Source organism: Rhinopithecus bieti, unplaced genomic scaffold, assembly GCF_001698545.2.
Source record: "Rhinopithecus bieti isolate Rb0 unplaced genomic scaffold, ASM169854v2 scaffold_76561, whole genome shotgun sequence".
NCBI lineage: Eukaryota > Metazoa > Chordata > Mammalia > Primates > Cercopithecidae > Rhinopithecus > Rhinopithecus bieti.
The window spans coordinates 411,561-439,013 of NW_016828394.1; the positions used below are offsets into that span (position 1 = coordinate 411,561).

The 27,453-nt window shown below is 39.1% G+C and overlaps 1 protein-coding gene across 5 annotated transcripts in view; it reads left to right on the plus strand.

Annotated features, from left to right (window-relative positions):
* Positions 1-27,453, plus strand: part of EBF1 (EBF transcription factor 1) — a 413,838-nt gene that overhangs the window by 368,499 nt on the left and 17,886 nt on the right. For all 5 annotated transcript variants that reach the window (XM_017864540.1, XM_017864536.1, XM_017864537.1 and 2 more), the window contains exons 11-12: positions 9,605-9,693; positions 27,176-27,241. In XM_017864540.1, coding sequence (XP_017720029.1) covers positions 9,605-9,693; positions 27,176-27,241 — 155 coding nt within the window. The remainder of the gene's footprint in view (positions 1-9,604; positions 9,694-27,175; positions 27,242-27,453) is intronic.

A 27,453-nucleotide genomic window follows, 5' to 3' on the forward strand; every position in this document is an offset into this window, starting at 1 on the left:
AGGTTAAGCTGTTCGCATCTAAGTAGTTAATAACAGAACTGTTGGGCATTGCTTTTGGCTTAGGGATGCTTTGAAGAGATTGCTGAGATACTCAGGGTATTGTGAACAGAGAAAGTTTGAGGAGCTCTAAAGTAGACAATAAATGTATAAACAAAATGTGTATTAAAAGAAAAGGGTTCTAGACTGTAATAGTCAGGGGGAGGAGACTTCTTAGGATCAAGATGCTCAGCAAAAATAATCACTTACGTTAGGTCAATACTGAAGAAGCCTGATTCCGTTTATTTTTAAATCAAGATGCTATTTACGTTGGAGCTTTGGCTGATAAAAACTTCCAGGCTTATCTGCAAGGCCATTGTAGCTCTCTTCCCCATGGCATACTTGTTATAAGTTCTCTTTAATTCCATTAAAATGTTACCAAATAATCACTTAATCTTCTAATATCTTCCATTTACAAGTACTTTCCTGTCTTATTAGTGGAATTAGTGGATGATTTGGAGTCACTTTTTTATCACCATTCTTGGGATTTGTTTTTCCTTCCCAGTGGGACCGTCTGCAGAGCTCTGTTGTAACTTCGTTACAACTCTTCTGAAACCTGTCCACTGGTTCGGAGGAAACGACTCTGTGAACAGTGGGAGTCATTTGCTGAGTTGTCTCATAAAACCATGATATTAACAATCACAAGCAGGACTTCAGCCCAGAACTCCGCATTTGGTCAGTGCAAGGCTCAGGGAAGGGTTTCTTCGCCTTGGAGCCTGACTTGGTGCTGTCCCCTGCTGAGAGCCATAAGTCGCTGGTAGGCTTGTTCTAGGAGAGTAATAAGTATTGTTGTTTAGCAATTGTGTTGTTGAAATTCAGCTCCACTATGTCTGACAGTATTTATCTAAAATACTTTCCCTGGTGCGTGTTCAAGTTCCAGTAAACCGTGTCTTATTGTGCGACCTTTTCATTTTCCAGTGAAAAGGGATCAGCTCGTCAGATAAAAGCTACAAGCCAGAGTACAGGAAAAATGCGTGCTCAGAAAATCCAAGCATGATTGAAAACAAGATGTGTTAAATCAATGCGGTTTATCGCCTGCCTATTCCCGGCAATTGCTGTTCTAAGCTCATTCTGAACACACACGGGATGATAAAAGTATAGTGTCACAGCACTTGCTGGGGTGGGGATGTAAGAAAACATGTTTATCAGACAGGCTGGGTGATTTTACCTCCTCGATAACAGCTAATGTCAAAACTCTTTAGGAAGAAATCTGAAGAACAATTATAGAAGTAATATTACTCTAGTTATATCAGAAACTATGCCAGTAGGGAAGAGAATTATGGACGTATCCTTAAATGTTAAGAAAGACAGAATATGTTGGTCTCCAATATTAAATGCCATCATCCATTACACAGTGGAAATTATTCTTCTCTTCTCATTTAAAGAAGCAAATTTGGCTTTGAAACCTAATCATAAATGATCCAAATAAAAAAAACACCCAAAATGAAAAAAGATTGAAAGGCAAAAAAAAAAAAAAAAAAAAAAAAAAAAAAAAAAAAAAAAAAAAAAAAAAAAAAAAAAAAAAAAAAAAAAAAAAAAAAAAAAAAATGTGTACATTAAACTTCTGTTTGCTCAAGGGATTTAATTTTAGTTTTAAACTTGGATCAAATTTGAGAATCTAAATTAAGGCTCCTGGAAGGCCATGCTGTTCAGAGCACATCATACACAGTAACAGGCAGGTTTTCTCATCAACTGTAGTACACTTAGAGAGCAGTACAATTTTTCCTAATTATTGGAGATTCACCTACTTCCCATTTTAGACAGAGTGTTAGCCCTCCAGGGCAAGAAAGGGGTCTGTTCATGAAGAGATGCTCCACTTCTGCCAGTAACTTCTCACATACATCCAGAAAATGCCAACCAGTTGTGGTATAAATTGGTTTAATGTATCTCAGAGACAGCATTTGTGTCTCTTTCTCTCTAAAGTCAAATCAGCATTTGAGAGCTCCTTGTAGGCTTAGACCCGTAAGAAGAACTTGATGAGACAGAAAACAGTTTCTTGAGCATTTGGGGGCAAATTTAAAATACCAGGGTGCCCTCCCCGAAAGGTTTGTGTTGGTTGACGTGGTGAGCCTTACGTAACAAAATCAGGCCACAAAATGGCTTGTTCATGTGTAAAATATCAGGAGCTGAGGCACAGAGATTCCTGTTAGTGCTGGGATTTTGTTTCACAGATATTTAGTAAAAACAGCAGTTTAATTTATTTGGTATCAGGACTTGTTAATGTGCTGCAAATTGAGGTTCATCAATATTAACATAAAATAGTCATCTTGGAATAAAGGACTGCAAAAATATAAACAATGAGGCTTCTGTGCTAATTTATGCAACCAACTCTTTCTGTGCCTCAGTTTCCCACCTTTGAATTAGGAGTAATTTTTAACATTTATGTCAAGGGCACGTTGTAGCAACCAAGGAGATAATTTCTAGAAAGTACTTTGTTATTACTGAAAAGAGTCTTATATGACCTCAGGCTATGTTTAAAATGGCACCTCTACAAGGAATCATAGTGACTGCCTGTTAACACCTACAATCTTCAGAGGTCCTTATAACTTAGAGAATAATTGACTTCAAGATGCAAAATCCTAAAAATTAGTTTTCTTTTGCAGATGCCTTTGAAAGTAACCTGTCAAAATGTAAATTGGCATAAATTTTACGAAGGATAGTTAGGAGATATGTATACTGAAAGACTTGAAATGTGCATATTATTTTATCCTGAGAAGTGCTCATTATAATGCTTCTTAAGTAAGTGAAAATTTTGGGGAAAAAACCCTACATTCTAGTTAGTGGAGGATTTGTTACATAAATTATGTCTATCTGTATAATACTACCGCAGCTACAAACATGAAAAAGAAAGAGATAGGTATAAGCATGTATATAATCTATATTTTTATAAAATATATAAAATAGTATTGTGAAAATGAAAGCATACTAAAATATCAATCATGCTTCTACATGAATGGGGATATTACGGAGGTTTCACCACCTTTAAACATTTTCTTAAATATAATAATTATGTTAACATCGCTTTTAGCTTTAGAAAACCAGTAAGGTGATTTCATTTTGAAAAACAAAAGCAAGTCTCCTAATTCTTTGTTCCACTTCTTGATTGCTTTTACTTCTCCAAGAGTTGTTAATTTCCAAGCATATGCAAGTTCTTTGCACTCCAAGCTACAGTCCTGAGGATCTTCCCTCATCAGTCTTCCTCCGAGTGCCCCTGCTTTGTTTCATCCTCCTAGGCTCTTTGCTTTTCAGTTGACCTTCTGTCTTCAGCCTTTGCTTTCCATGTTGCCCTGGCTACACTCTTTGTAAAAAGGACTTAGCCACTCAAGCCACCTAATATCTCTGATTGTGCCTGTGGTAGAGAGAGGTATTGCTTCCTTTGCTTGATTTTTGAATCTCAAAGTTGTTGTCACACATCAAGAGACCCGAAGACGACAAATAAGACACCAGGGCGTGTTCAGAGACAGTTTGGAAATTTTCCTCTGGCTTCTTTATTGGTTAAGTGTGCCTATGTTGGCTTCGTCTTGACACCCTTGTTGCAGAAAGTTACAGCTTTCTGTGGTTCAGTGAGTCCTCCCCTGAAGCCCTTCTGAGCCTCACTCGCTCCAGAGGCAGGGGAACCCAGCTGTAAAAGCATTTCACAGGAAACCAGGAGCTCTAATTGCAAGGAATTTGGTGTTAGGTTTCTTAGGAAGTGTATCGCTTCCACCGAAGAGGTGACCTGGCTTGCCGTTTGTGCATCAAACATCTAGGCAGGTAATGGAATATCCAAATGGCTGGAAGTGCAACAAATTTCCTCATGAACAGTATTTCTGGCCTTGTTTAGGTTTCTGGTTGATTTTTCGGTTTATATATTTTAAACTCAGTCTTAAAGATAGATTCGTGAAGATAACTTGCTGTTTTATTGTTTACCTCTGGTTGTTAATTTAGTGACTGAGGGGAAAATGGGGCCATTATGGAACAAAAAGTCTCTGCCTAACACATATGTAATAACTCTCATGCCCAGAATGGATCTGCCTTGGAGGGAAATGCTCTGCTGTTACTCCTTTAGTTCAAATATAGAGTAGTCACCAGGGAAGCTTGGAGACCCAGGTGCTAGTTTTATCATTGCCTCTGCTATGAGATTTTATTTATTACTTGGCATAGAGTCTAGATATTTGTTTGGACATTAAATGGCAATAGAATATTAATATCGCCTTCCTAATATCTGCATTTCTTTTTATTTCCAGTCAAAATGACATCATGTCACACAACCATTAAAAAAAGGAAATTAAAACCCCAGAAATATGTGAAAGCACGGCAGTGAGTCGCTAAGCTATAAAAGCAGGGAACTCTGTGAGCCAATGTTGGAATGGCACCCAAAGCACTTTTCCCCTGGTGTTTCTGAACAGAACTCTGCAGCCTCTCGTTTCCATTGTTTCCAAGAATAAGTATTCAAGAAGTTAAGGGGGACGGAGGAGTGACTTCTTTAAAAGGAAACTCCAAAAAGAGAAAAATCAATTTTCATAACTGAGAATGCATCTGGCTTGACTATATGATTTTAATTTGCAAATAAACCCCCTTACAGAGAATTTCCTTTATTTGATGTGTTTGTGAAGTGGATTTCTTTAAAAAAGAAAAAGAGACTATAGGCATAGAAAGGCCACATATATATTTGGTTAGAATTCACTCATTATTAAGAGTAAAGCTTGTGATTAGTATGAGTGCATAAAAATAGTTGTGTTATCTCGATTTTCTTTGTGTATAGCATTTCATGCTGCATGCACATTTGGACGTTAGAGATTGTAACTTTGTAGAACCAGAGCTGTTCTGTCTTGACCACCACCTGGATTGAAGCCCATAAAGAGAAAGGCTGAGAGACTGGTTGGAATAAAAGTTACTGGTTGCCTTTAGGGGTCTGAGATGATGAGATCTGGAAGGAACCTAAAGCCCTCTAGATGATGGGATCCGGAAGGAACCTAAAGCCCCTCTACAAGCAGTCCCAACATGAAGCCAGAATAAAACAGTTTGATTCTTTTAACCATTTCATGAACTTTTTTTTCAAAAGTAGTAATGTTGATACCGTTGAAATGGCATCCTGGTGCATACAACAGATACATCCCACCAATATCCATTCCGCAATATCACATCATAGCTGTGGGTGAGGGGATCCTTCTGAAATCTCAGCTGAGACATCACCCTGCAAGCTTGCTCTCCTGTTTAGGAGCATTTGATCTTGCTTTTTATGCATTTGCAGGAAATGTTTCCGATGTACCCCTCCATAAGCTGTACACAACCCCACAAAGTCCTACTATGTGGGTTCAGTAAATATCTACCAGTAAATGAGTTTGAAGGGGTCAGGGGAAGACAGCTTGAATTCAATTGCTGTGGTCCCTCAATAACCTGATGTTTCTTTAATGTAGCCCCATTAAGTGTATTGTGACCCTAGACTTTGTCAGAAAGAAGAGCAGAGGTGGTGACTATGAGGAGGACCCGACTATGAGATGCTGAGCTGCGTCCCAGCTCTGCAAGTAGAGGATTTCATTTGTCTTTGGGGGTTGGATTATGTGTACCTTTCAGAAAGTTTGTTTTTAAGGGCTGATGATGGTATTGTGACACTAAACAGTTCATTCCTACGAATGCCACCCCTCTCCTTGAGCATATGGTAAGCACTAAAAATGATTACTGAATAAATGTATAATGTCTTCTGGAATTTTTAAAATGCATACATTGGCCCCATTTTATTCTCATGATATAAACATTGAGGCTTTTCTATTTGGGATAACGGATTCTTCTAAACCTACGATACTTCCTTATTCAGTTACCATTCCTAACTGGTTTAGGGTGACGCCCTCTCAAACCCTTTTCAGAGAGTGTGGACTGGGTATTTGGAAGCAGGGCCACACAAGCTGTTCTCATCATTCTATTCCTCTTGCAGTTTACAGCTTCATCTGTTTTTCTTTTTTCAATCTAAGATGCTCATGCTTCTTTATTTGTGGTTAATTGTGTCCAATTAAGGTTTTTTATTTTTCTTGCTCTACCAGATTCTCGGAATTGTCCCAAGTTTGAGGGGAAAAAAAATTGGTTAGTCCCATTTCTTCTGGTGCCTTCTGAGCCCTGCGCTTGAGTACAATGAGGTCACTTTGTTGAAGGATTAACTTTATATTACATTCTTGCAGAGTAGATGTATGTCCCTAAGGTATGACTACCCCCACTGATGAAATAAATATACCATTCTTTATGATTCCTCCCTGTTACCCTCTCTGTTGATTTTCAGAGAGTTTATGAATAGTCACATATTTATACAACTGGCCAAAAGTATACTACTTATTTTTCTTATGGTCTGTAATAACCTATGCAAGGTTATTAAAGAGTATACAGACCCCTTTTAAAGCATAGTTTCTTATGTCATTACTTTATACAAGCAGGTCAGATTCCATCTCAGCAACAATCTCTTGCTCTTAACCTTTTTCTCTGATTATAAAAGTAATGTATGTTCATTGTGGAAAATTTAGAAAATTCACAGCAAAAAGAGCAGGAAGAAAAGCACTTTAAGACCCACTACTTAGAAGCAACTACTATTTGGCAGTTTATACACAGACACATTTTCTTTATTCTATATGTTTGTTTAAAAAAGTAACTATATTGTATACGTGCTCCTGTAATCTACTTTTTAACCAAGCAATATATCAGTAAATATTTTTTCCTATGTCATTGCTTTTGAGGATTGCATCATATTCTATTCCACGGGGGTGCCTTAAATTAGCCATCCCTCACTTCCCAGATATTTAATATATTTTTTGTGGGGGCAATTAAAATAACAATCTTTGTCAGATGGCTCCCCCGCACTCAGTAATTGGTTTAATTTTTTTTCTCTAGTCAGTGCAATCAGATAAATCATCAGGTTCCTTTGGATCTAGGACAGTGAGCTTTGTCTAGCATCTTTAATGTTAGCTTTGTCTGCAGCACTGGACAATTCCATTGTAATATTCAATACCTGTGTTGAGGGCCAGTTAACTTGTTTAAAACTATGAACAGACAGCAAATCATAAAGGCATGGGACAAAAGTTAAAAACCCTTGCCTTACTCTTTAAATATTTCCTCTCTCATAGTACACGTCCATGGAGTAAATCCTTATTTTTCTTTGAATAATGAGTTTAATATGTCTAATTCAATTACTCGGTGACAGCAGAATGACTTCTCCTCAGCTCTTTAGCTATTAGTTCCATATGATATTTGAATTGGTTCTTTTAATTGCTGATATTGTCGGTCATTCCTCTGTGAGTTGGCCATATAGCCGGAGAAACATATCCCTCCCCGCCATACATCAGACAGTCATTCAGCTAACAACCATGAATTTCTAGACACAATAGGAATTCATTATGCTAATGATTGAAGAGGTGGGGCAACAATTCCAATTTTATTGGTACCTTAGACTGAAAAGTAAAACCAAGAATTAGAATTTTCAGGATGCTGAATTATGTTTTCAGATACTAAAATGATGCATTTAATTGTCTAAAGCTACTATGTATGGTTAAACATTTTTGTTGGCAAGTAGCACTATGGGCGGGGGGTGGATATCATAAATAAACCTTGGCGCTCATTCCTGTCTCTCTCATGCATTTCTTGATTAAATACCGTGGATTTTACAAGTAACAGCTTCCCTGAATAAAGAATTCTATGGCATTTTCTCTACAAGTCTAATTTGAAAAAAGAATTCTTCTCAAGGGTTTAGAAATTCATAAAATGGAAAGAATAATAAATATTGTGTCCTAACTCATATACTAGTATAGATAGAAAGATTTGGTACACCTGGGTGTAATTTTAGTTAATTTCCACAAGAGACAGGTTGAAAGTTTACTGTTTGGAAATGGGGGGGAGGGTTGACTAAATCTCATATTTGCAAAAATGATGACATTATCTTAAATGAAAATGCCACTCTATTAATGACTTCAATAAGCATTGCATTTGGGGAAAAAATCTTTTAATAAAAAGTTACCTAAAGTTCATCTAACTTAAAATATACAAGTGAAGAAAAGTACTTACTCTGATTTATGTGCTTTTGGAGGTGTAATTATTGGCTTTTTACTCACCTATGTAAAACAATGTACTTTTGTAAATGGATTTCTGGCCACTTTATGCAGCCTTTTTTTTCCTTTCTTTTTTTCCTTACATAAAAAGTAAGCACTGTCAATCAAGGAATTTTAAGGTTTATTTCCTCTTTAGAAATGATTGATAGCCTTTTAGATTTACAAGTTGACAAGTTAAAGGGTTCTATTGGTATAATTATGTACTAAATTCACAGTCTTTCCATTTAAATGTCCTTTTAAAACCACAAGATTATCATACCTGTATTTTGAAAAGTGGGCCAGTCAGTTTGGGTTGGTATACAAATTGCTTCCATTAGCCTTGGGACCTATTTGAATTTAATACAGTTTTTTAAAAGTTAGTACTAGTATGAATCTTACTTTTAAAATTTAGGTTAATGGAAATGCATTTTAAGTAAAGCGTGTGGCAACTTGTTTTTTAATGTATAGCTAAATGTCAGAACTACACAGACTGTCTTTTTTATTCAGCATGTGAGAAAATATGTGGTTGAACACTTTGATTACACCAAAAAAGAAAAGAAGTTTTAAAAACACCCACTTACCCCTTACTTAGAGAATATAGGGAGGTGGAGGCTATGGATAGGAGCTGCCATGTTCTGCATCTCCACTGTTTCACGTGAGACAGCCTGAAGATATTTCATATACCAGGGAGAAATTTTGAAAATGATAGACCAGAGTCCACTTCATATTGTGTTTAATTTAAGCATGCTTTGAAGAGTGTATGGTCAGTGCGCACACAGCAAGGTCCATTGTCTCCAAATGTTATTCCAGGTTTGCTCTTCTTTTGGTCTTTTCAAGGATTATTTTTGGAGACTCGGCTGCTCTAAGCTAGTACTTCACAGACACTGGTTCCAAATAATATCAATGCTGGTGAAAGGATCTATCATTTCAGATGTGAGGGTTTTGAATGAGGGCATTTTCAATACCCATCCCCTTTGCAGACTCTCTCAAGGGTGGCACCGGCTTTCCATACTGGGAAGATTCACTTCTACTCATTCTCCTCTGCTCTCACCAGCCTCTTGCATGCTTAATTGTGCTAAGATATTGTATCAGCTGAGGTCCGCTAGGGATTTTGCAGTTAAGCAGATACTTTTAATTCTCCTGCTGTTTACAGGGTACGGATACTGCCAGGCAAGCCCTTGAGTGTTTTTACCTGAGCAACTGAATTAAAGTGAATCCTAAAAATCTCACATCAAATACCATTTTACTTTCTATTTATGATCACATAAGGAGTGTAGAATTTGGCCAAAGGAACACTGTTCAAGACCTACTCCTAATGTTCTTTTGGGCAGGTCACTCCCCATCGTGGTATAAAGCAGATGGTGGAAAGTTCAGCAAAGAGATCATTCACGTAATTTCTGATCCAATTCAAAAGTATCAATTAAACTTTGGACTTCCTGGTTATTTCCATACCATTAGTGTTGCAAGCCATGTTCTGCTTTATTTCTTGAAAATGTACTAATCGTGTGACTTCTTTATTGCAGCACTCAACGAACCCACCATCGATTATGGTTTCCAGAGGTTACAGAAGGTCATTCCTCGGCACCCTGGTGACCCTGAGCGTTTGCCAAAGGTGAGGATAGTGCCTTTTTGTAGTCTCTGAAAATTTGGACTTGAGTGATTTGCAGAAAACTCTGCTGCTGATAAAATTAGTTCATTCATAGGGGGCCGGGCACGGGTGGCTCAAGCCTGTAATTCCAGCACTTTGGGGAGGCCGAGATGGGCGAAATCACGAGGTCAAGATCGAAAACCATCCGCTAAACATGGTTGAAAACCCCGTCTCTACTAAAAATACAAAAAAAAAAAAAAAAAATTAACCGCGAGGTGGCGCGGTGCAGTCCCGCCCCAGCTACCCTGGAGGGCTTGAGGCAGGAAAAATTAATGCCGTTACCCAGGGAGGTGGAGCTTGCAGGTGGAAGCTGAAGATCTGGCCCCACTGCCACTCCAGCCTGGGGTGGCAGAAGCGGAGACTCTGGTCTCAAAAAAAAAAAAAAAAAAAAAAAAAAAAATTAGTTCAAACAACTCATATTTTTGTGTTTTGTGTGTTTGGTGCTATAAGGTAAGCAATAATAAAAGTAGCAAGCACTTATGTGCCAGGCAACACCGTGCTTACTTTTATATCTGCTATGCCATTTTATCCTCTCAACAACGCTCTGATGTTGGTACTATTACCATTCCTATATTAGAAGAGAAAATAATGAAGCAAAGAGAGATTAAATAATAATTTGTCCAAGGTCACATAGCATGTAAATTGCTAAACTGATATTCCAACCTATGCAGCATGACCCTAGAGTCTGAGCTACTTAATTGCTACATCTTACTAATTCTCAAAAGAAAAAGGAACATCAAATTTCTGTCTATGAGGATCCGTACTTAGTCCTGGCAAGAGGAGAATAGTTAGAGCTCAAAATGTATTGGTAGATCCTGAGATTGGGCAAAGACAACCTCTCGTCTCCTAAGGCATTCTACCTAGTTGGGAAAATAGGCACAAATATGAGAGATATTAAACAAAAATTCAAGACAGAGTCATATATGTCACCAATACATCACTAACTGCCAGTGCAGACAGAAGGAAACTGACCTTTATTGACTATTGCATACCTGTTGTGAATGTTTGGGATGTCCCCATCCCTGTACCTCAGGAACTTGGGCTGTATATGGGAGAGAGTCCCAAACACAACTAACCATAACCAAAAATAATAGCACATTAAAGAAAAGTGCAACCAACATTCTGTGAGGACTCAGAAGTGGGCAGTTAAATGTGAAGGAAGCTCAAAGTACGGAATTCGTTGAGCTTCCATTCACTGTTTACTGACAGCAAAAAGCTTCATTTACTACACAGGTAAAAACTATTAACATTAAATTGAATTAGTTTCAAGGACTCTTTCTTGCCACAGTAAGTCTAGAGATATGCCATTTCCAGGTCTAGGTATCCTTGTAAAATACTTGTGAAAATGAAGTTGCCATCCTTCTTAGCTCGGTGAACCTCCTTGGGGGACCAGTTCGTCATCAAATCCTAACTGTGTGCTGGCTGCCCTTGTAGGCAGGGCCACCTGTCGGAACTGGCCCTGTCCGGGAAAAATCCACCCCTCAGGTCACTACACAGATGTGAGGCGCATGGGGAGGAGGGGTGCTAACTGCTCCAAGAGAGGAAGGACTGTGATGAGCAAGGGCATGTGTCCTGCATCTTAACTGAGGGGGGAAAACACCTTCAGTTTTCAGAGATGATGCCTTCAGTTTCAACCTTCAATTTCCCAGAACAACCTCACTTCCACTGAAGTGCTGTCCTTCCCTTTCCTTTTCCAACCCAATTTATTCTTGGTAAGCAATTACATCATCTACAGGTTATTTATTATTTAGTAGATTAAATAATATAATAATAAACAGCAGTCTTTACCCATGGCATAGATGGTCTGTGGAGAGATTTACCATTAGGTTCCTCTGTCTAGCAAGAACATGGTCCCATGAATTTCCTATGGGACAACTGGTAATTTTATAGCACGATGATATAAATGATGTGGGTCTGACTAATGGTAGGTGCCTTAGCTGTCTTAGTGTTAGAACAAAGGCAGGGGTACCATGCCAGATTCTTCCCATTGTTCTCATTTGGGCACTGTATTCACTTTAGCACTTACTTTATCATTTGATCTCTAGAGTCCACTGGAGGTATTGAGGAGAGTCAGGTTGGACAAGGTGGAATTCAGACATTGGCCACTTGCTAGCTATGCAACCTAGGTCAAAATTGTTTACCTCTCTGTGCCTCAGTGTCTTCATCTGTTAAATGGGGACAGTGCTATGTTGTACCTTTTCAAGTTACATTTCAATGACTTAGTTAGAGCTAACAAAAGGTAGCTATGATGATTTGCCAGTTGTGTGACAATGGGACCCTTGCTTCTGAGAGCTCTTCCACCCAATCTCTGCAGAACAGGAAATCCTAATCCTGGTGAGCAGTTGAACATGTGATTTCTCCTCTGTGCCTCAGTTTCTTCATCAATAAAATGGGGATAATTAATCATGCTAGCTCATAGGGGATCATAGGATCATGTAAGGATAAAGAGAGGTCATCTCATGGGTGTCCTTGGCATAGCATCTGGCCCATAGTTGCCACTTTAAAAATACTTAGTGAGCCATGGCTCATGCCAGTATTCCCAGCAATTTGGGAAGCAGAGGTGGGAGAATTGCTTGAGGCCAGGAATTCGATACTAGTCTGGGCACCATCACAAGACCCCATCTCTGCAAAATGAAAAAAGTTAGCCAGGCATGGTGGTGTGTGCATGTAGTCCCAGCTACTTGGGAGGCTGAGGTGGGAGGACTGCTTAAGCCTAGGAGGTCAAGGCTGCAGTGAGACATACCCACCACTGCACTCCAGCCTGGTTAACAGAGCTAGAAGACAAATCTGGTTTAATGGTTGAGGTCTACAGAAACCAGACAGTCCTTTTTCTGATTAGAAAGGAAAGGAAAGAAATGGAATCTGGGGTTGAGTTTGTGTCCTTACTTTTGAAAACACTTTTATGGTTGCATGTTATGTTCAGAAATGTTGAACAAATAGCATAGGCACGTGTCACTTTGTCCCTGATGGTAAAATTCCCAACCCTTGTTTCCTGGGTTTGGAAAGAGTAATCAAGGACACAATGGATTTGTGTGTTAAGGAAACACTCCACGGCTTGCATCTAGCCACTTGATCGTGCAAGGCCTGGCCGGAGCCCACCCCAGGAAGCTCTCAGTGTGACTCAGAGCCAAGTGGCTGTCCTCTTGGCTTTGAATGTTAAAGTGGAGAGAGTTCAAGGGCAGGGTCAGGAAGTGGCGGATGGAGCCAGCACAAGGTATTCCTGTGGACTGGGGAGATTTATACTCCTGCTGTCCATTGTTAGGGGCATAAAAATGGGCTACGCCTTTGGTCAGTGTTTGTCAAACAGGAGTGTTTCAGTGAGCTATGGACCACACACCTTAAAAAACAAACTCCTCTTTATTAAACCCATGTGTTTGTGAATAGACAAAGCTAGATTCATACAACCACCCACATATTCTGTCAAATGAAACTGCTCCAAAGACCAAGCAGACAGCTTTCCATAATAATATGCCTTTGTATACAGGCTTGTTCTTTTTCAAAAAAATTTGGACGTGCTTTGTTTTATTGGAGTCCCTCCTGCGAGAGAAGCTGGGGCAGCAGACATCTTTCCCACTTACCAAATAGGAAAACGGGAGCAGGCGGAATCCTGCTCTGTAAATTATTTTGTCCCTGAAAGTCACCATCAGTGATAGTTGCTGTACACACAAATTTAAAATACTGTAATTATGCTAACCCCAGATGTTTTTTGGTTTCCTTTTTCATATACACAGGGAGAAAGGGGCAGGCTAAGGTTTTTAAATCACAGCATTCTGTTCTGTTTCATAGTTTCGCCTTTCTCTCTGGATCCTGGCAGGAAGGGGAGGAACATGTGACCAACTTTGGGGTCAAGGTTGACTTTTCTTGTAATTTAGAGGTGGAGGGGATGGGGAACATGGTCGATCAGAAATTCTGAGATGCTGATGGCTGCAGTGATGCAATCCGGATACACTGAGCAAGGAGCGCTCTCTGTGTTCAAGGTCAGAGGTGTCTCCGCCCCCTTGCAGTATGTTAGTTGCCTTCATGAGTGGTCAGTGAGCCTTAGCCCTAAGGCAGTGAGAGCACACCCTGAGTTTAGCTGGCGTCAGGCGTGTCAGCTGTGAACCCTGGGAAGCAAGGAATGTTTACTTTATGCCTACTGTGAGCCCAGCACTGCATTATTAAGGTTTTCGAAGAACACAGAGGCCAAGAGAGTGGGCTCTCAAGTCAGAAAGATGTGCGTTTTGGAAACGAGATCCACTACTTGGTGCACACAACTCAACCTCCCACGCTTCAGGTTTCTCCTCTGTAAAGCAGCTGCCTCACGGCGTTGTTGTTAGGTGTTAATGAGATAATTTATGCCAAGAGGCATCCCTGGCATCTAGTGAGACTCCAGTAAATGGGGGCCACTAATCCCCTCACCATGGGTGTTCCCCATTTTACAGATGAGGAGTTAGAGTCCCCAGAGGTCTGAGTGACTTGCTACGACATCACAGCTAGCAAGTGGGAAAACTACGATTCAAACTCAGGCCCTCAGGGTCGGTAGCCTCACTGTCTTCACTATGTTGAGTTCCCAGTTCTCCTGCAGATATGAAGACCCCAGTAATTCTGCCTTGAGGTGTCTCCTCTGCAGACACCTGGCCCCCAAGCTTATGTAGATTCTCACCAGCTTTCTCTCATCTCCCTACCGAGAAGGTTTGGCCTGGGGACCTTCTCAGGGCAAATGAGTCTTTTCTCCAAGAGCCAGCCCCACTTTTAGAGAAAATAAATCAGTTTGGGAAAAGTAACAAAGGCTGCATTTGTGTATTTTGCTTTATGGAGCTGAAAATATCTGGCAAATTGATCCAGTGGGAGTAATAAATACACATTACTTTATCTTGTTCTTCATGTCCTATACCCCTGAGCCTTGATAGAACAACACCACTTAATAGACTTAAAAAAGAGTAATTACACTCATTGGTTGTGTGATTTTTCAGCCCTCCCAGCCCTGCCTGACCTTCTAATTTAGCTCACCGTGTCTAACTAATGCCTTTATATTCATCTTTTATGAAGCATGTATAGTACAGAATTGACTTTAGAGCCTTTTTCAAGCTGTCCTCCCAGGTCCCCAATCTGTTTAGTAGTAAGGAGAATGGGAGTCATCCATCTCTATACGTCTGCATGTATAGATAACACGTAGACATGGCTCAAAGCATTTTTTATCCTTTATGAAACATAATAAAAAGTATTTATTACATTTTTACTTTAAAGCTTTTATACATTCTAGCATTATTTACAGCTAAACATGCAGGCAAAAGATGCGAGTGTTTTTAAAATGATTACTGTTAATGTTTCTGCTTGTCAGAAGTGCTTAAATTTTCCTGCACTTTGTCTAAAAACTTAGTACTGTTGCCTTTTAAGAACAACACATTTAAAAGATCTTGCAAGTCAGATTTGCAAACACTGCTGACAGTTTGTGATGAATGATATTGCAAAATTTGCAAGATGTTTGTCATTTCACACAGCCGACATATTAAGGAACGGATTAAGAAACGCGAAACCCCTGTGGAAAACAACAGTCCCAAACAAACCTCCGCCAAACCTTGAACCCAGAGAGCACACCAGAATCTCTCACCCGGGTTTTCTCTCCCAACTTCCCACTCAGCCAGTGGAACCCAATTGTTCTCAGTGCATTTTCTCTCACCATATGGTCTCCTCATTACCATACACTAAGCGTCCATATGGGAAACTTGTGAAATGAACTGTATTCATTTTAACTGCCAGATGAGCAGCCTTTTGCTTTGCAAGCTTAGCTTAAGTCATCTGCTGTCTTCATGTTGTTATGGCAACACAGCACCAATAAAAAATTCTAATCTACTGTAAGTGATCACAGTATTTTAAGTGCTTGCCTATAACTGCCCTCAAAGGGGAAGAGAGAGGAGGGTCCTATTTGTCCAAGGAGCAAAAGGTTGTTGTTCATTCCAGCAGGTGTCAGTAAAGAAGCTGGTGACATGGGGATTGAAGTACCAGTGTGGCTGGCTGTGTAGTAGGTTGGGATTAAAAGGGAGGTGAACACCAGCGGGTGGATGGTGGGAAGGAGGGATTGTGGACCTTTTTGGTGGGTTTCCAAAAGCACACTGAATGTCAAAGCCCCATAGTATCTCTGGCAGACATGCTAGTCTGCTGGTGCTGTGTGGCCAGCCCGCCATGAAGGAACTCAAGGCTTCCTTGGAAATACAGAGGTAGCAAATCCTCATGGTAGCTACTCCTTCACTGGCATTCGAAAATCTCAGCCTCTATGAAGCAGCTCTCCCTGTACACATGAATTAGTCATTTCAAACAGCAGGCTAATTAAGAGTACCTTAAAGTAATGGAAGTCGGCAGCAACATCCTTAAATATAAATCATTTTCACCTCTGCGGGCCACATGATATGTTGCATCTCTGTCGCTCTATCTGTATTGAAAGTGAATGTTTATAGTCTCAGTTCATCAGTTCACATTAGCCTCATGCTGAATATTTAAACACAGAACAATTTGAACACACCATGAAGGAAGACAGTGACTGCACTTTCATTTGGAACAGCAAGGGCTCATCTAATAATAATTTAGTAAATCAGCCATTTAGTGGCTCAGTTGTGCACTGCATTGTGCCAAATATTATTCACTTCAACTGTACACTTGCAAAATTGAAATTCAGACTCCAGTCACAGGCACTGTTTTTGCTCAGTGGAGAGATGAGACCTAAAATCACCCTCCCTAAAGAGCGTTCATGTTTAGTGATTTATCATAAATACAGAGCTGGGGCAAAATAAAACTGGAGTTGGCTGTATACAATGTATTCTAATTATGCCTTTATTGTTTTAGTCTTTATGCAAAGACTACCAGTAATTCAAAACCTGCAGTTGCATCAGTGAAAATACAAATAAGAAATCTTTGCATAACCACATTGCCTCCTAGCAGAAAGGGGATGACTAAGGGATTCAGCAAAGGATAAAGAAAAACTTAACATCTTCGTCTTCCACACTGACACTAGCGTCTCTCTTGCTTTCACTGTCTCTCTTTCTCTTGCTCATTTATTTACTCTTTTAATTTGAGGAAACTCAATTAACATTATATCCTGAAGTGAAAGTGACCCTCCTCAGACAAAAACACAGAAACAAATGGCGAAACTTATGGTATATTCAGCTCTTAGAGAAAACATGCTTGAGTTTGATTCCAGGAAACATTTTGTCTCTGTATTCTCTTGTCAAAAACACAAGCTATGGAATGCGGTCCAATTCCCCCTGTATCTACCAGAAAACTTACAGGCAGATTCCATTTCCCCATTTGATAACATGCTCAGTTTAGGGGGTTGGTATCCCCTACTACTGATATTTCTTTTATCCAGGGAGTTTAGCCTGGATCTGTGTACCCCTGAAATTGCATTTAGAATTCCTATGTGTGTGTGCATGTGTGCATTATGAATATGCACACACAAATGCCTACACATGTAATTTACCTAGGGATAGAAGTTGTAGCTTCACTTAAAAGGCCGATGGCCCTCATGAAAGTTGTAATTCTCACCTCTTTAGGTTATTTATCTTTAGCTGACTTATTTTGTGGCAAATTCTTCTGCTTGTCATTATTGTTTCCTTCCCATTTTAGAGATGAGGAAACTGAGGTTCATAGAGGACAAGTAACCTGCTCAAGCTTATGTAGCTAGTAAGTGGAGGTTTCCTAACTTCCCATACTTCCTAACCAGGAGTCCATTTAGAGTCTTTTATAGAGTTTTGAAAATAGGATTACATCTCAAACATAGCACTCAATACACATTGACTATAAGAATGCATATATTTTTGCCAGAGTTCCTTGGAAAATAAATGGGGATTATTAATAATATTGCTGGTTATTGCCTGATAAGCACTAACTAAATATAATCTACTGAACCAGGTGTTGGTATTAACGCTGTTTTACAGATGAGAACACAGAGGCATGTGTTTACACTGCTAATACATAGCAGAACATGGATTTGAGCCAAGTCTATTGGACTCCAGATCCAGAGCCTATATCCCTAAGCAGTGCCTCCCAGAATTAAGAAATTTTAAGGAAAAAAGCCAATTTACAATATCAATCTTAAAACCCTTCCAGTCTGGTTAGGGAAGGAGGCAAGTGGTGGCCTATGCCTGAGGTTAGCTCACAAAGGGCTGAGCTAGGTGGAAGTGGCAGGAAGAACTCACCTGTAAATGCAAACAAACCCTGGGTATCATGCTTTCCCTCTTTAGCTGCAGAGTCATTATGGGAGGGACTTGCAATAACCGTTATCCAATAGCTCAGTGCTGGAACACTTTCAAGTTCTTTTTTAGCACTGAGTTCTTGATGGGGAGGATTAAGTTTAACCTACTTCATATCACACCCTGCATACAGGGGCATTGAACATAATTACTCATTAGTTCAAGGGTAGGTGACAGGAGAACCAAGGAGTGAACTCATTTCTACCTTCAGCCACCCAACATCCTCCCCTTAAAGACTGAAGCCCTTCGGAACAGAGACGCTTGGAGGTCTTAAGTCTTGCTCACTGTTTTCAGCCCTGAGTAACACTTCAGTGGAGCATTGGAGTAATAAGTACCAAGCCCCAACAGTCTTGAAGCAGTGGATTCTAATTGCAGTTATACTCAGGACCATCTGTAAAGCCTTGAGAATTATCATTTACAGATATCATTTGTCTGGAGATACATATAATAACCGATGATATCCATGCTAAACAGTTTAAGAAGCAAAAGCAAATTATATTTTTGCCTCCTTTATGTATCTATATAGTATGGAAACGTATCACTCAAGTTTCCCTATAGTATGCATCCAAAAATAGAAATATACACATGCATTTGTATACACACCCACCAAACATACATACAAACACATCCACGTATGTGTACATGACAAATACATCTCTTTGTTTACTGAGCAGTGCTTTTACTTTTAAGCTCGGTATTTATTCAGCCTTGGCCTAGGGAAAGAGAAGCCACAGTCAAAAGACAAAGAGAAACAGAAGTAGTTAATTTTTGGCTTTTTGTGTTTTCTAAAAGCCCAGGCCTTGGCAACTTAAAGGTGACTTAAAAGATTTTCAAGGGTAATTTTGACTCTAGGCCGTTTTTGTTTCATGTGCTGACTTTACAACCTACCCCTGAAAAAGGCACCTCTGTCCAGAGCTTTCTCTTTAAGCAGAGACTTTTATCCTGATCAGAAAGTCGATTTCCAAGGCACTCAGCAGGACCTAACCCACAGCGTTGGTCTTAAACCAGTACAATGAATTGGAATAAGAAGATCCCGCCAGAGGTTACCAAGTTCAGCTCTGTACCTCCAAGCAGGTCATAGTCACAAGGGTGCAGACACCATTTTTCACTGTATTTGTGGCGGGAAGCACCCCAGGCTCCCATTCACCAATTACCATGACACCATTTAGAAGAAAATGCCAGGAGACCAAAAAAAAAGGGAGGGGAAAGCCATTGTCATAACTCTTCTCAGAAATACCTGGTTTCACAATTTATACTTAACTGCTGACACTTGAAAAGTCAAACATTTTGGTAAAATGAATCAAGCTGTAATGTTTCTTTTATGAGATCCCCTTGCAGGAAAGGGAAGCTTGGCACCTCATGGAGCCCAAGCTTAGTTATCCATCATAGTAAAGTCAGCTGTCCTAGCCAGCTTCTCAGAGGTCACACGATCGAACCAACAGCTCTTACAACTATATTATTGCTTACGGGACAGTAATTGAGGCACCAGATAAAAATTACCTGGTCTAATAGGCAGCGAACAATTTTCACTCAATAAAATTATGAGCCAAATCATTCATTTCATAACACTCTGGCTAATTTATTTGTTGACCTTTTAATATCCATAGCTCTTCAGTGGTATTAACTGCAACTCAGACAAAATCTCTTGTTCATTTCACTTTCATTGATTTTTTTTTTTCCATTGAGGCAATAACAGTTGCTTGAAAACAGCCTTTTTCTTTCCCCTGTAAAAGTCAATCACATAAGTTACTATGTCTTACGTTGATATAGTGGTGTTAGCTTACAACCTAGTTTAATTTTATATGATTCAGAGTCTCCCATACCATGTTTTTAACAAAGGCTAGGCTTTCTGGTTTATCTCCAACCACGCCGCATGCTGGTTCATAATAATATGTTTGAGAAGTAAGAGGGCTATCATCTAATCTGAACATAAAATCAACTTTAAAATTAGAGGAGGTTCAGAAGAGGTCCTTCTGCTGCATTTTCTCCAGACTAGAATGCTTTTGGTGCCTTGGCCTCTGGTATTAATAGCAGTAGACTCTTTCAAAATGTTTAATTCCTTTGTTCTGGAAATGGCTAGAGATTTTTACTGTGGTTTGAATTTCGTTTTTTAAAAGACTCTGGGCAAAAGTATGCACTAGAATGTTCTGTAGGGCAGTCAAAGCTTCAGCTGAATCTTCTTATATACTAAAATACTACGAAGTCTTTAGAATGCGGGGTTGTAAAATATAATTGTTATACATTTGGCATTTTATGCCTCTCTGGAAATAACTACTTGCTACCTATACCTCATTTATGTTCCTCCTTTCCATTTCAATTTACTCTAAAGTGGTCCTTAGCTATAATGAGAATGCCCCTTTCAACAGAAACATGTTTAATTATATCCATGCTAAATGTAAGTGACTCTTCTCAGTCATAGGGCTGCTAAGTAAAGAGTGTTTAAAGTGTGACACTAAAGGCTTCTAATGATCTGCAGTAAGCTCTATTTCAAGAAGTTTATATTACAAGAAAAATGAAAAATTTGAGGAATGTCTCAGAGGATGGGAAACTAAACGGTGCCCAAGCGTTATTTTGGTTTGTTTTACTCTTTCCCTCACTGCCCTCATTATACTGATTTTTTAGATTGCAAAGTCTACCATTGTGGAATTTTCCATTTGGCTGAATAAACACAAAGGAAGTTGGGACATAAAACTACCCTCCAAAGAAATACATCTCAGGACAACTAGTATTTATTGCATTGTACATCCAGCTCTGCAAGAAATGGGCTGCAAGAAACTTCCAATCAATTTTTCAGCATTCAGCCTTTCCGATCAGTAATGTCACCCAGGCTTTCAGAAGCCAGTGGGGAAAGATCCAGGACTTAAAGTCTAGGAGCTGAATGCACACATCAAAATCTGGGTCCTGCAGTAAAGCCTGTATGAAGGAAGGCAGTGAAATCAATGCTGATTTCATTGATAGGTACTTATCATCTCTACATCAAGAGTGATTTTTTCATTTCACTTCATTTTATCTTGCTGATATTGGCCACTACATTTTGAATCCCCTGATAAGGCAAAGTAGATTGGTGATAAATGGGTATTAGGGAAATGTGCAGCGACAGAGAAGTATTGTGCTTCTTTCTCAGAAATCACCCAACTCAACTTGACTTAGATTATTGATGCTTGTAGTTTTCTTTTCTTTTTTTTTTTTTTTCTGTTTCCATCTACATCCCTGAAAACATTGTTTCCTATTTGGGTAAGCATAAAGCCAAGCACAGATTATCCTCCCAAATTACTGAAGCATCCCTGGGCTTTAATTTTATGGGTAGAGTTCCCAGAGTCTCAAAATCTAATGCTGAAATATGAAAATTAATGTTGTGTTCATGTATGGGTATCTATTGGCTTTATGAGTTGACCTACACATGCTATGAACAAAAGAAAGTTCAGACTATCTTCCCTGCTCATCTGGGGTTGCGTTACCCAAAACATTGAACTGGGTTTATAAATGGGCCCAGTACTGGCCAGTGAGCTTGAGCTTATTAGCTATAGATTTCAGGTCAAATGCTAAAGAGAAGACTCCCACAGATGGTGAATAATCCTAAGATTTTTAACTCATAAAATAGAAGATGAGTTAACTATGTCTGCATATTTGTCATGATATGCCTGGTTCCCAATGTGTCTTTCTATGAATGTGCAAATACCTAACTATTTCCAAGGGCCTAAGAGTATAGCTAATAAAAGACTGAGGACATAAGGACCAACCTCATGTTGCTAGCAGCTTGTAACTTGAGATAATGTCTGTACTAGACATGATTCATTATATTAATCACAAAATTAAAATGTAAGTCCAAGCCAGCAGGAATGAAAGAGCAAATTCATAAAAAAGTGACATAAAAAAACTCACAGTGATCAAAACTTGACCTTTGGGAATTTACATATTGGATGTAAAAGTCTGTAGCTAAATGGAACACCAAAATTAAGTCTTCTACTTTTATAAACCATGCCAAATATGACTTTGTCATTTCATCATACAAATTGCGTACTTTTAAAAATCAGTAACTGTATCTTAGATTAACACATCAACATGAATTTCTCAAGACTTGTGGTTTGCTAAACATTATGGTAGGAGCTTAGAGAAGGAGATTAAGACCTATCACTGGCCTCAAAAACTCTGCAGTCTAGCTATGGAGAATGAAGACTAACACACTTCAGATCAGAGCGGAATGACCTCTCAGTATGTACTTCTGTACTGTGCTGGGTGACACAGATGGTCAGCATTCTTTTTCAGAGGAATTAGAGAGATTAGGAGCTGGGGAATCTGAACTGGGGTATCAGATTAGGAGCTGGGGTATCAGGAATTATTTCTGATAGAACAGTGTGATTTTCAAGAGCCAGGCTCTGATGTCTAACAGGCCTGGCATTGAATCCATGCTCAGCCACTAGTCAGCGGTGGAAACTTTGGGAAATTTAGCTGACCTCACTGAGTGTCAGTTTCGTCATCTGTCAGAGGGTAATAGAAAGAATACCTTAAGAGACTTTCTATGAAGGTTGAATAAATTCTTTTTTTTTTTTTTTTTTTGAGACAGAGTCTCGCTCTGTCGCCCAGGGCAGGCTGGAGTGCAGTGGCCGGATCTCAGCTCCACCTGGCAAGGTCACGCTCCAGGGTTTACGCTCATTTCCTCTGCCTCAGCCTCCGAGTAGCTGGGACTACAGCGCCGCCACCTCGCCCGGCTAGTTTTTATATTTTTTAGTAGAGCGGGGGGTTTCACCGGGTTAGCCAGGATGGTTCGATCTCCTGGACCTGCTGATCCCCGCCCGTCTCGGCCTCCCAAAGTGCTGGGATTACAGGCTTGAGCCACCGCGCCCGGCCGAAGGTTGAATAAATTCTTGTTCCACTTTCAATAAATGAGAGTTATCTCCTTCATTACCATACCATTATGATCCCCTTCAGTACCAGGCTTCAGAGGATGGAAAGAGGCATTGTCAATGGGCACAGACTGAAGCCAGCATTGCCCCCAAAAAAAGGGAAAGACAAAAGGAGTGAAGGTATGGAGATAGAAAGGAGCCAAATGTTTTACTTCTAGGCTGGGGAGGACAGGCATAGAGAGCAGTTCTTCAAACACATAGGGAGAGATGATTGGATAAATATGGTAGGACAAAATGATGGCGACGACCTTTTGTGACTCTCATCAAACCTTGTAGGTCAGTGCTGGAAAGATAATGTGCCCTGAAAGTTGCTGGAGAATAAGATCCACATATGATGACAGGGCAACAAAAGGCTCAAACAATATTTGCTAATTGATTGGGTTGCAAAGTAGAAATAAAGTTGAATCTTCCCTTTATATTTGTAGTCCATTCAGCATTTTTATTACAAAGCTTCTAAAATATAAGTAAAACTCATGCCAGCTACATCTGAACTGTTTCTTGGAACCTCATTCCTCCTTCAGTCTCCCTAACATTTCTGTGGACTCTAAATAGAGTAAGAATAATGTATCCACATTTTTCTCCATAGACCCCCACTCACACAACCATCAACCTATGGTCATAGCAAGACAGGTGAAGCCAGGTTTTGATTGGGAGATGAAATCAATCAGTGAAAAGTAGTTGTTGTTTTTAAGGAGTAAAGTTGTTTTTTTGTTTTGTTTTGTTTTTTAATCTTTAAGAGAAGAAATCCAAGGCCATGAACAGAAAAATTGTCTGACTCAGGATGTAGATTGGAGAACAAGCATTACCTCTACAAGGAGACTCTGGGGCTTTTCAATATTTAGGATACTAGTATATGTCTTTTTAATTCCCAAAAGGGTTTTTTTTTTTTTAAAAAAAAAAAAACCTAAGGATAGGATTAATTATCTTGGAATTGTCTAATATCCACTCTTATGTTTGAAACTGCAAGCAGGGAGACGTTTTAAACATTATGAAAAGAAGAGAAAATCTCCCCTGACAAATAAATTCCTTGAAACATTAGATATTAGTACTAGTCAAGTCAAGTGCTCGTTCTTTTCAGAAATATTAAAATTGCATATTAAAATGAAAGGATTCTTAGATTGTGCTCCTGCCTAATGCCACAAAAAATAAGAATTTAAGAACAATTTTAGAGACAAAAGATTACATGAAACATCCAGCTCTTCCCCTTATGGGAAATTTCTTTTTTTAACATCCAAGGCTCAATCATTTCCTAATGTGAAATTACAGATTTTTCAAATTACCATATAAAACTGCAAAAAAATTACACTTGTGACCACAGAAGAGATGGCATACACTATCAATTTGATTTTAAAAGGCATACATCTTTTATACTACCTGTCATTTTTATAATGCCTTTTACAAATTTAATCAATATATTTTAACATTCTATATACTTTAAGTGCAATATACAATAAATATTCAAGTTTCATCTTAAACATGCTTTAGCCTTTAAATTGTTAAAACTGCAGTGCCCTTTCAATCTACTTACATAATGTCATAAAATATACATTTCAAGGTAAATGAAGTCAGCTACTTCAATTTAGTCCCTCAAACTGGTAGTAAATGAGAGGTTAACACTATGGTGCCAAACCCATTATTGAGTAAATTTAGCACCTTGGACAGCTCTGTAAAATCTTTATTGCTTTCCTGACCTGCTCGTCATGTTCTGTCTGTGTGTTCAGTGGCTCTCAGCTCTGATTGAAAGGCAATATATTAGATCCCCAACACAAACACGCTCGGGGGCTAGTTCACTGGGAGCGTAATGACATGGAGGTGAGAGCAATTTTCTGGTCACCGAAATCCAAGCACCTTGCAGGTCCATTGTACTAACTCATAGAGGACCCAGAAATTTCCTTTCTCCTTCCCATTTGCAGAAATAACTAATGGAAGCCGAATCACATGGGCAAAGCTGAACTAAGTCTTTCTTAAATCCTTACAAGTTGATACTACAGTGAAGGATATTTTTTGATGGGCAAGATATTATTTAAGGGTGTCCCTCACAGGACAAGAAATCCAGGTTCACACTCCTCAAATCCAAGACTGCTGGCCTGAAATGATGCTGTGCTGATGACCTACCTATGGCAATGTACTCAATGGGAAAACATGCCCCAGCATGGTGGATCAAAGAAGGCAGCATCATGGATCAAAGAAGGATGCTCCTTTAGGAAACAAGATCCACGTGTTTTATTTTCAAATGATTAAATGGGGATGAGAGCTCTGGATATCGATATAAGGAGAAAAAAAAAGTAGATTATGTCATTGAAAAACTCTAACACCAAGGATATACAATATATACTGATAGATGGTATTTTTTCAGGCTTATGAAAACTTCAAAGATCTTGGAGTTTAATTTTCAACATCCCTCCTCCCTGCTTCTGTGAAATTAATTAAAATAAGGTACACTGTTCTAAGTCCCCAATTGTTACAAGAGCGAAGTTCGTAAGTGTAGTTTCTTTCTGTGCCTCATCATGCTTTTGACAAACAGGAGACTTGCTTTTTTCCCCCTAAAATGCAAAGAAAGGAAAATACTTCCCTGCCCAGCCCTAACACTGGCGTAAATATTTATTTGGAGAAATAAATGAACATAGGCCTAGCGAAGTCAAATCTTAGTAAATAAACTCACTTGATCCTGTTTTGTTTTAATCTTTCCTAAGAGCCAGATAAAGCCATGAGGCTTTAGTGAAGGCAATACAGGCTGAATCTGATCTGGGGATAGGGTTTAGTGTGTCCATACCATAGTAAATTATTAACTGCTGCGGTCAGACAATACAGTGAACAAAAAGTGGTAAATTAGCTTGTAGCTTACATTAAAAAATAAAGAAATGATTTCAGATGTATTGTTTCAAACCCCTTTGATTATATAATGTTCTTTACTCCCTACATGAAAATAACAACTGTTTTATAAAGGGGTCTATCAGCTTAAGGCAAGCATAAATGTTTATTGAGAACTGAAAACCCCTCTATCTTATTTTTGAATTTAGGACATTAGATATGTCATAAGTAGTTACTGTAGTATGACAACTACTTTATCTTATATTATAGAGAATTTAAAATTGAAAAATGCTAATATGTATCTAAAAGCTTGTCATTTCAAGAGTTGCTCAAGGATTTTTGAAGAGGCTATGGTGACAGCAAAATGAATGCGATTATCTCCCTATTTTCTGATCAGCGACTGCAGTCTATGAAAATTGAACAGCACTGCTTCTCCATGTAGAAATCTATTGTGTAAAACATTTAAAGTTACACTTCTGTTTGAAACTTTACCCACAGCCAAAAATGGTAACCATATCTTCCTGTAAATCACCTCTGATGATCATACCACACCCTTAGGTTTGGTTGTCTGACAAGCTCCTATCTTTTACATAGATCAAGCTCAACTTTGCTTTCCTTTTCACATTCTAGTGGAAATGAATCTGAAGAAATTTAGTTAGAACCAAAAATATCAGCACCATACTCACTTTTGTAGAGTACTCCCTATTATTAGAACCAAGCATGCAGGCTAAATATGGAAGTCCACCTAAGTAAAAAGAGGGAGATATTTTTTCTTCAACTGGAATGAGCAGCCAAGTATATATCTAGGATGAGAATGAATGAGCAAATGGGGGAAATCACAAACAATACTGAAATAGCAAATAATTGCTATAAAAGAAATAGATACTGCCAGTAATGAAAATTGGTGCAGAAGGGGCTTCTGAGGACAGTAGAGTCCTTTCATAAGAGTTTTTGACAAACAGTGCATTGCCTCAGTATGTGGGTTTCCTACATCACCCGCTTATATTATGGCTTTGCCATCCAAGAGAGATTAAAAAAAGAAGTTTAATACTACATGCTTCTAGTAGCTGAAGATTGATTGGAAATCCCTCGAAAATGACCTGTCTGATAAGGTCATGGTTCCTGGAATAAGCAATTAAGTGCAAAATAAACACGTCTTAGGGATTCATACCACGCACTGAATGACATCGATTGTAGTCATCTAGTAAATGACCTAGGAATTGTATTCAGCAATAAACATATGAGTGCTTTATCATGCCTATGGCAGACTCTTGAGTGATGTATTTTATCTTACAGTACCAATGATGCTCACCTTTTGACTCAATTAAGTGTGTATGTGAACAGGGACAAATGGGTGATTTAACACCATTCTGGGGTTCCCCAAGCTATGGCCTTTATAGCAGTACCTTGGCAAAGTATAGCCAGAGGGACTGGAAAGTGATCATGTCTGAAGATAACGACAACCTGCCTTCACTCAAAGGATTGTATCTGCTTTTCTCTTGACAGGAAGTAATACTCAAAAGGGCTGCGGATCTGGTAGAAGCTCTGTATGGGATGCCACACAACAACCAGGTGAGCGCTGTGGGTTTCTAGCCTGTGTGGACTGCCACATGCAATTAAAGATCTCAGATTCCAATCGTAATGAGAAAGCACAAAAAAATATAAAAGCCATGTGCATGAGTTAAGAGTATAAGTAATTCAGATATAACATGTTGCAAGACTCTTCAATCCTCTCTTTTGTAAACCTTTTATTGCCCTTTCTGCTGAATCATTGTCCGTATGAG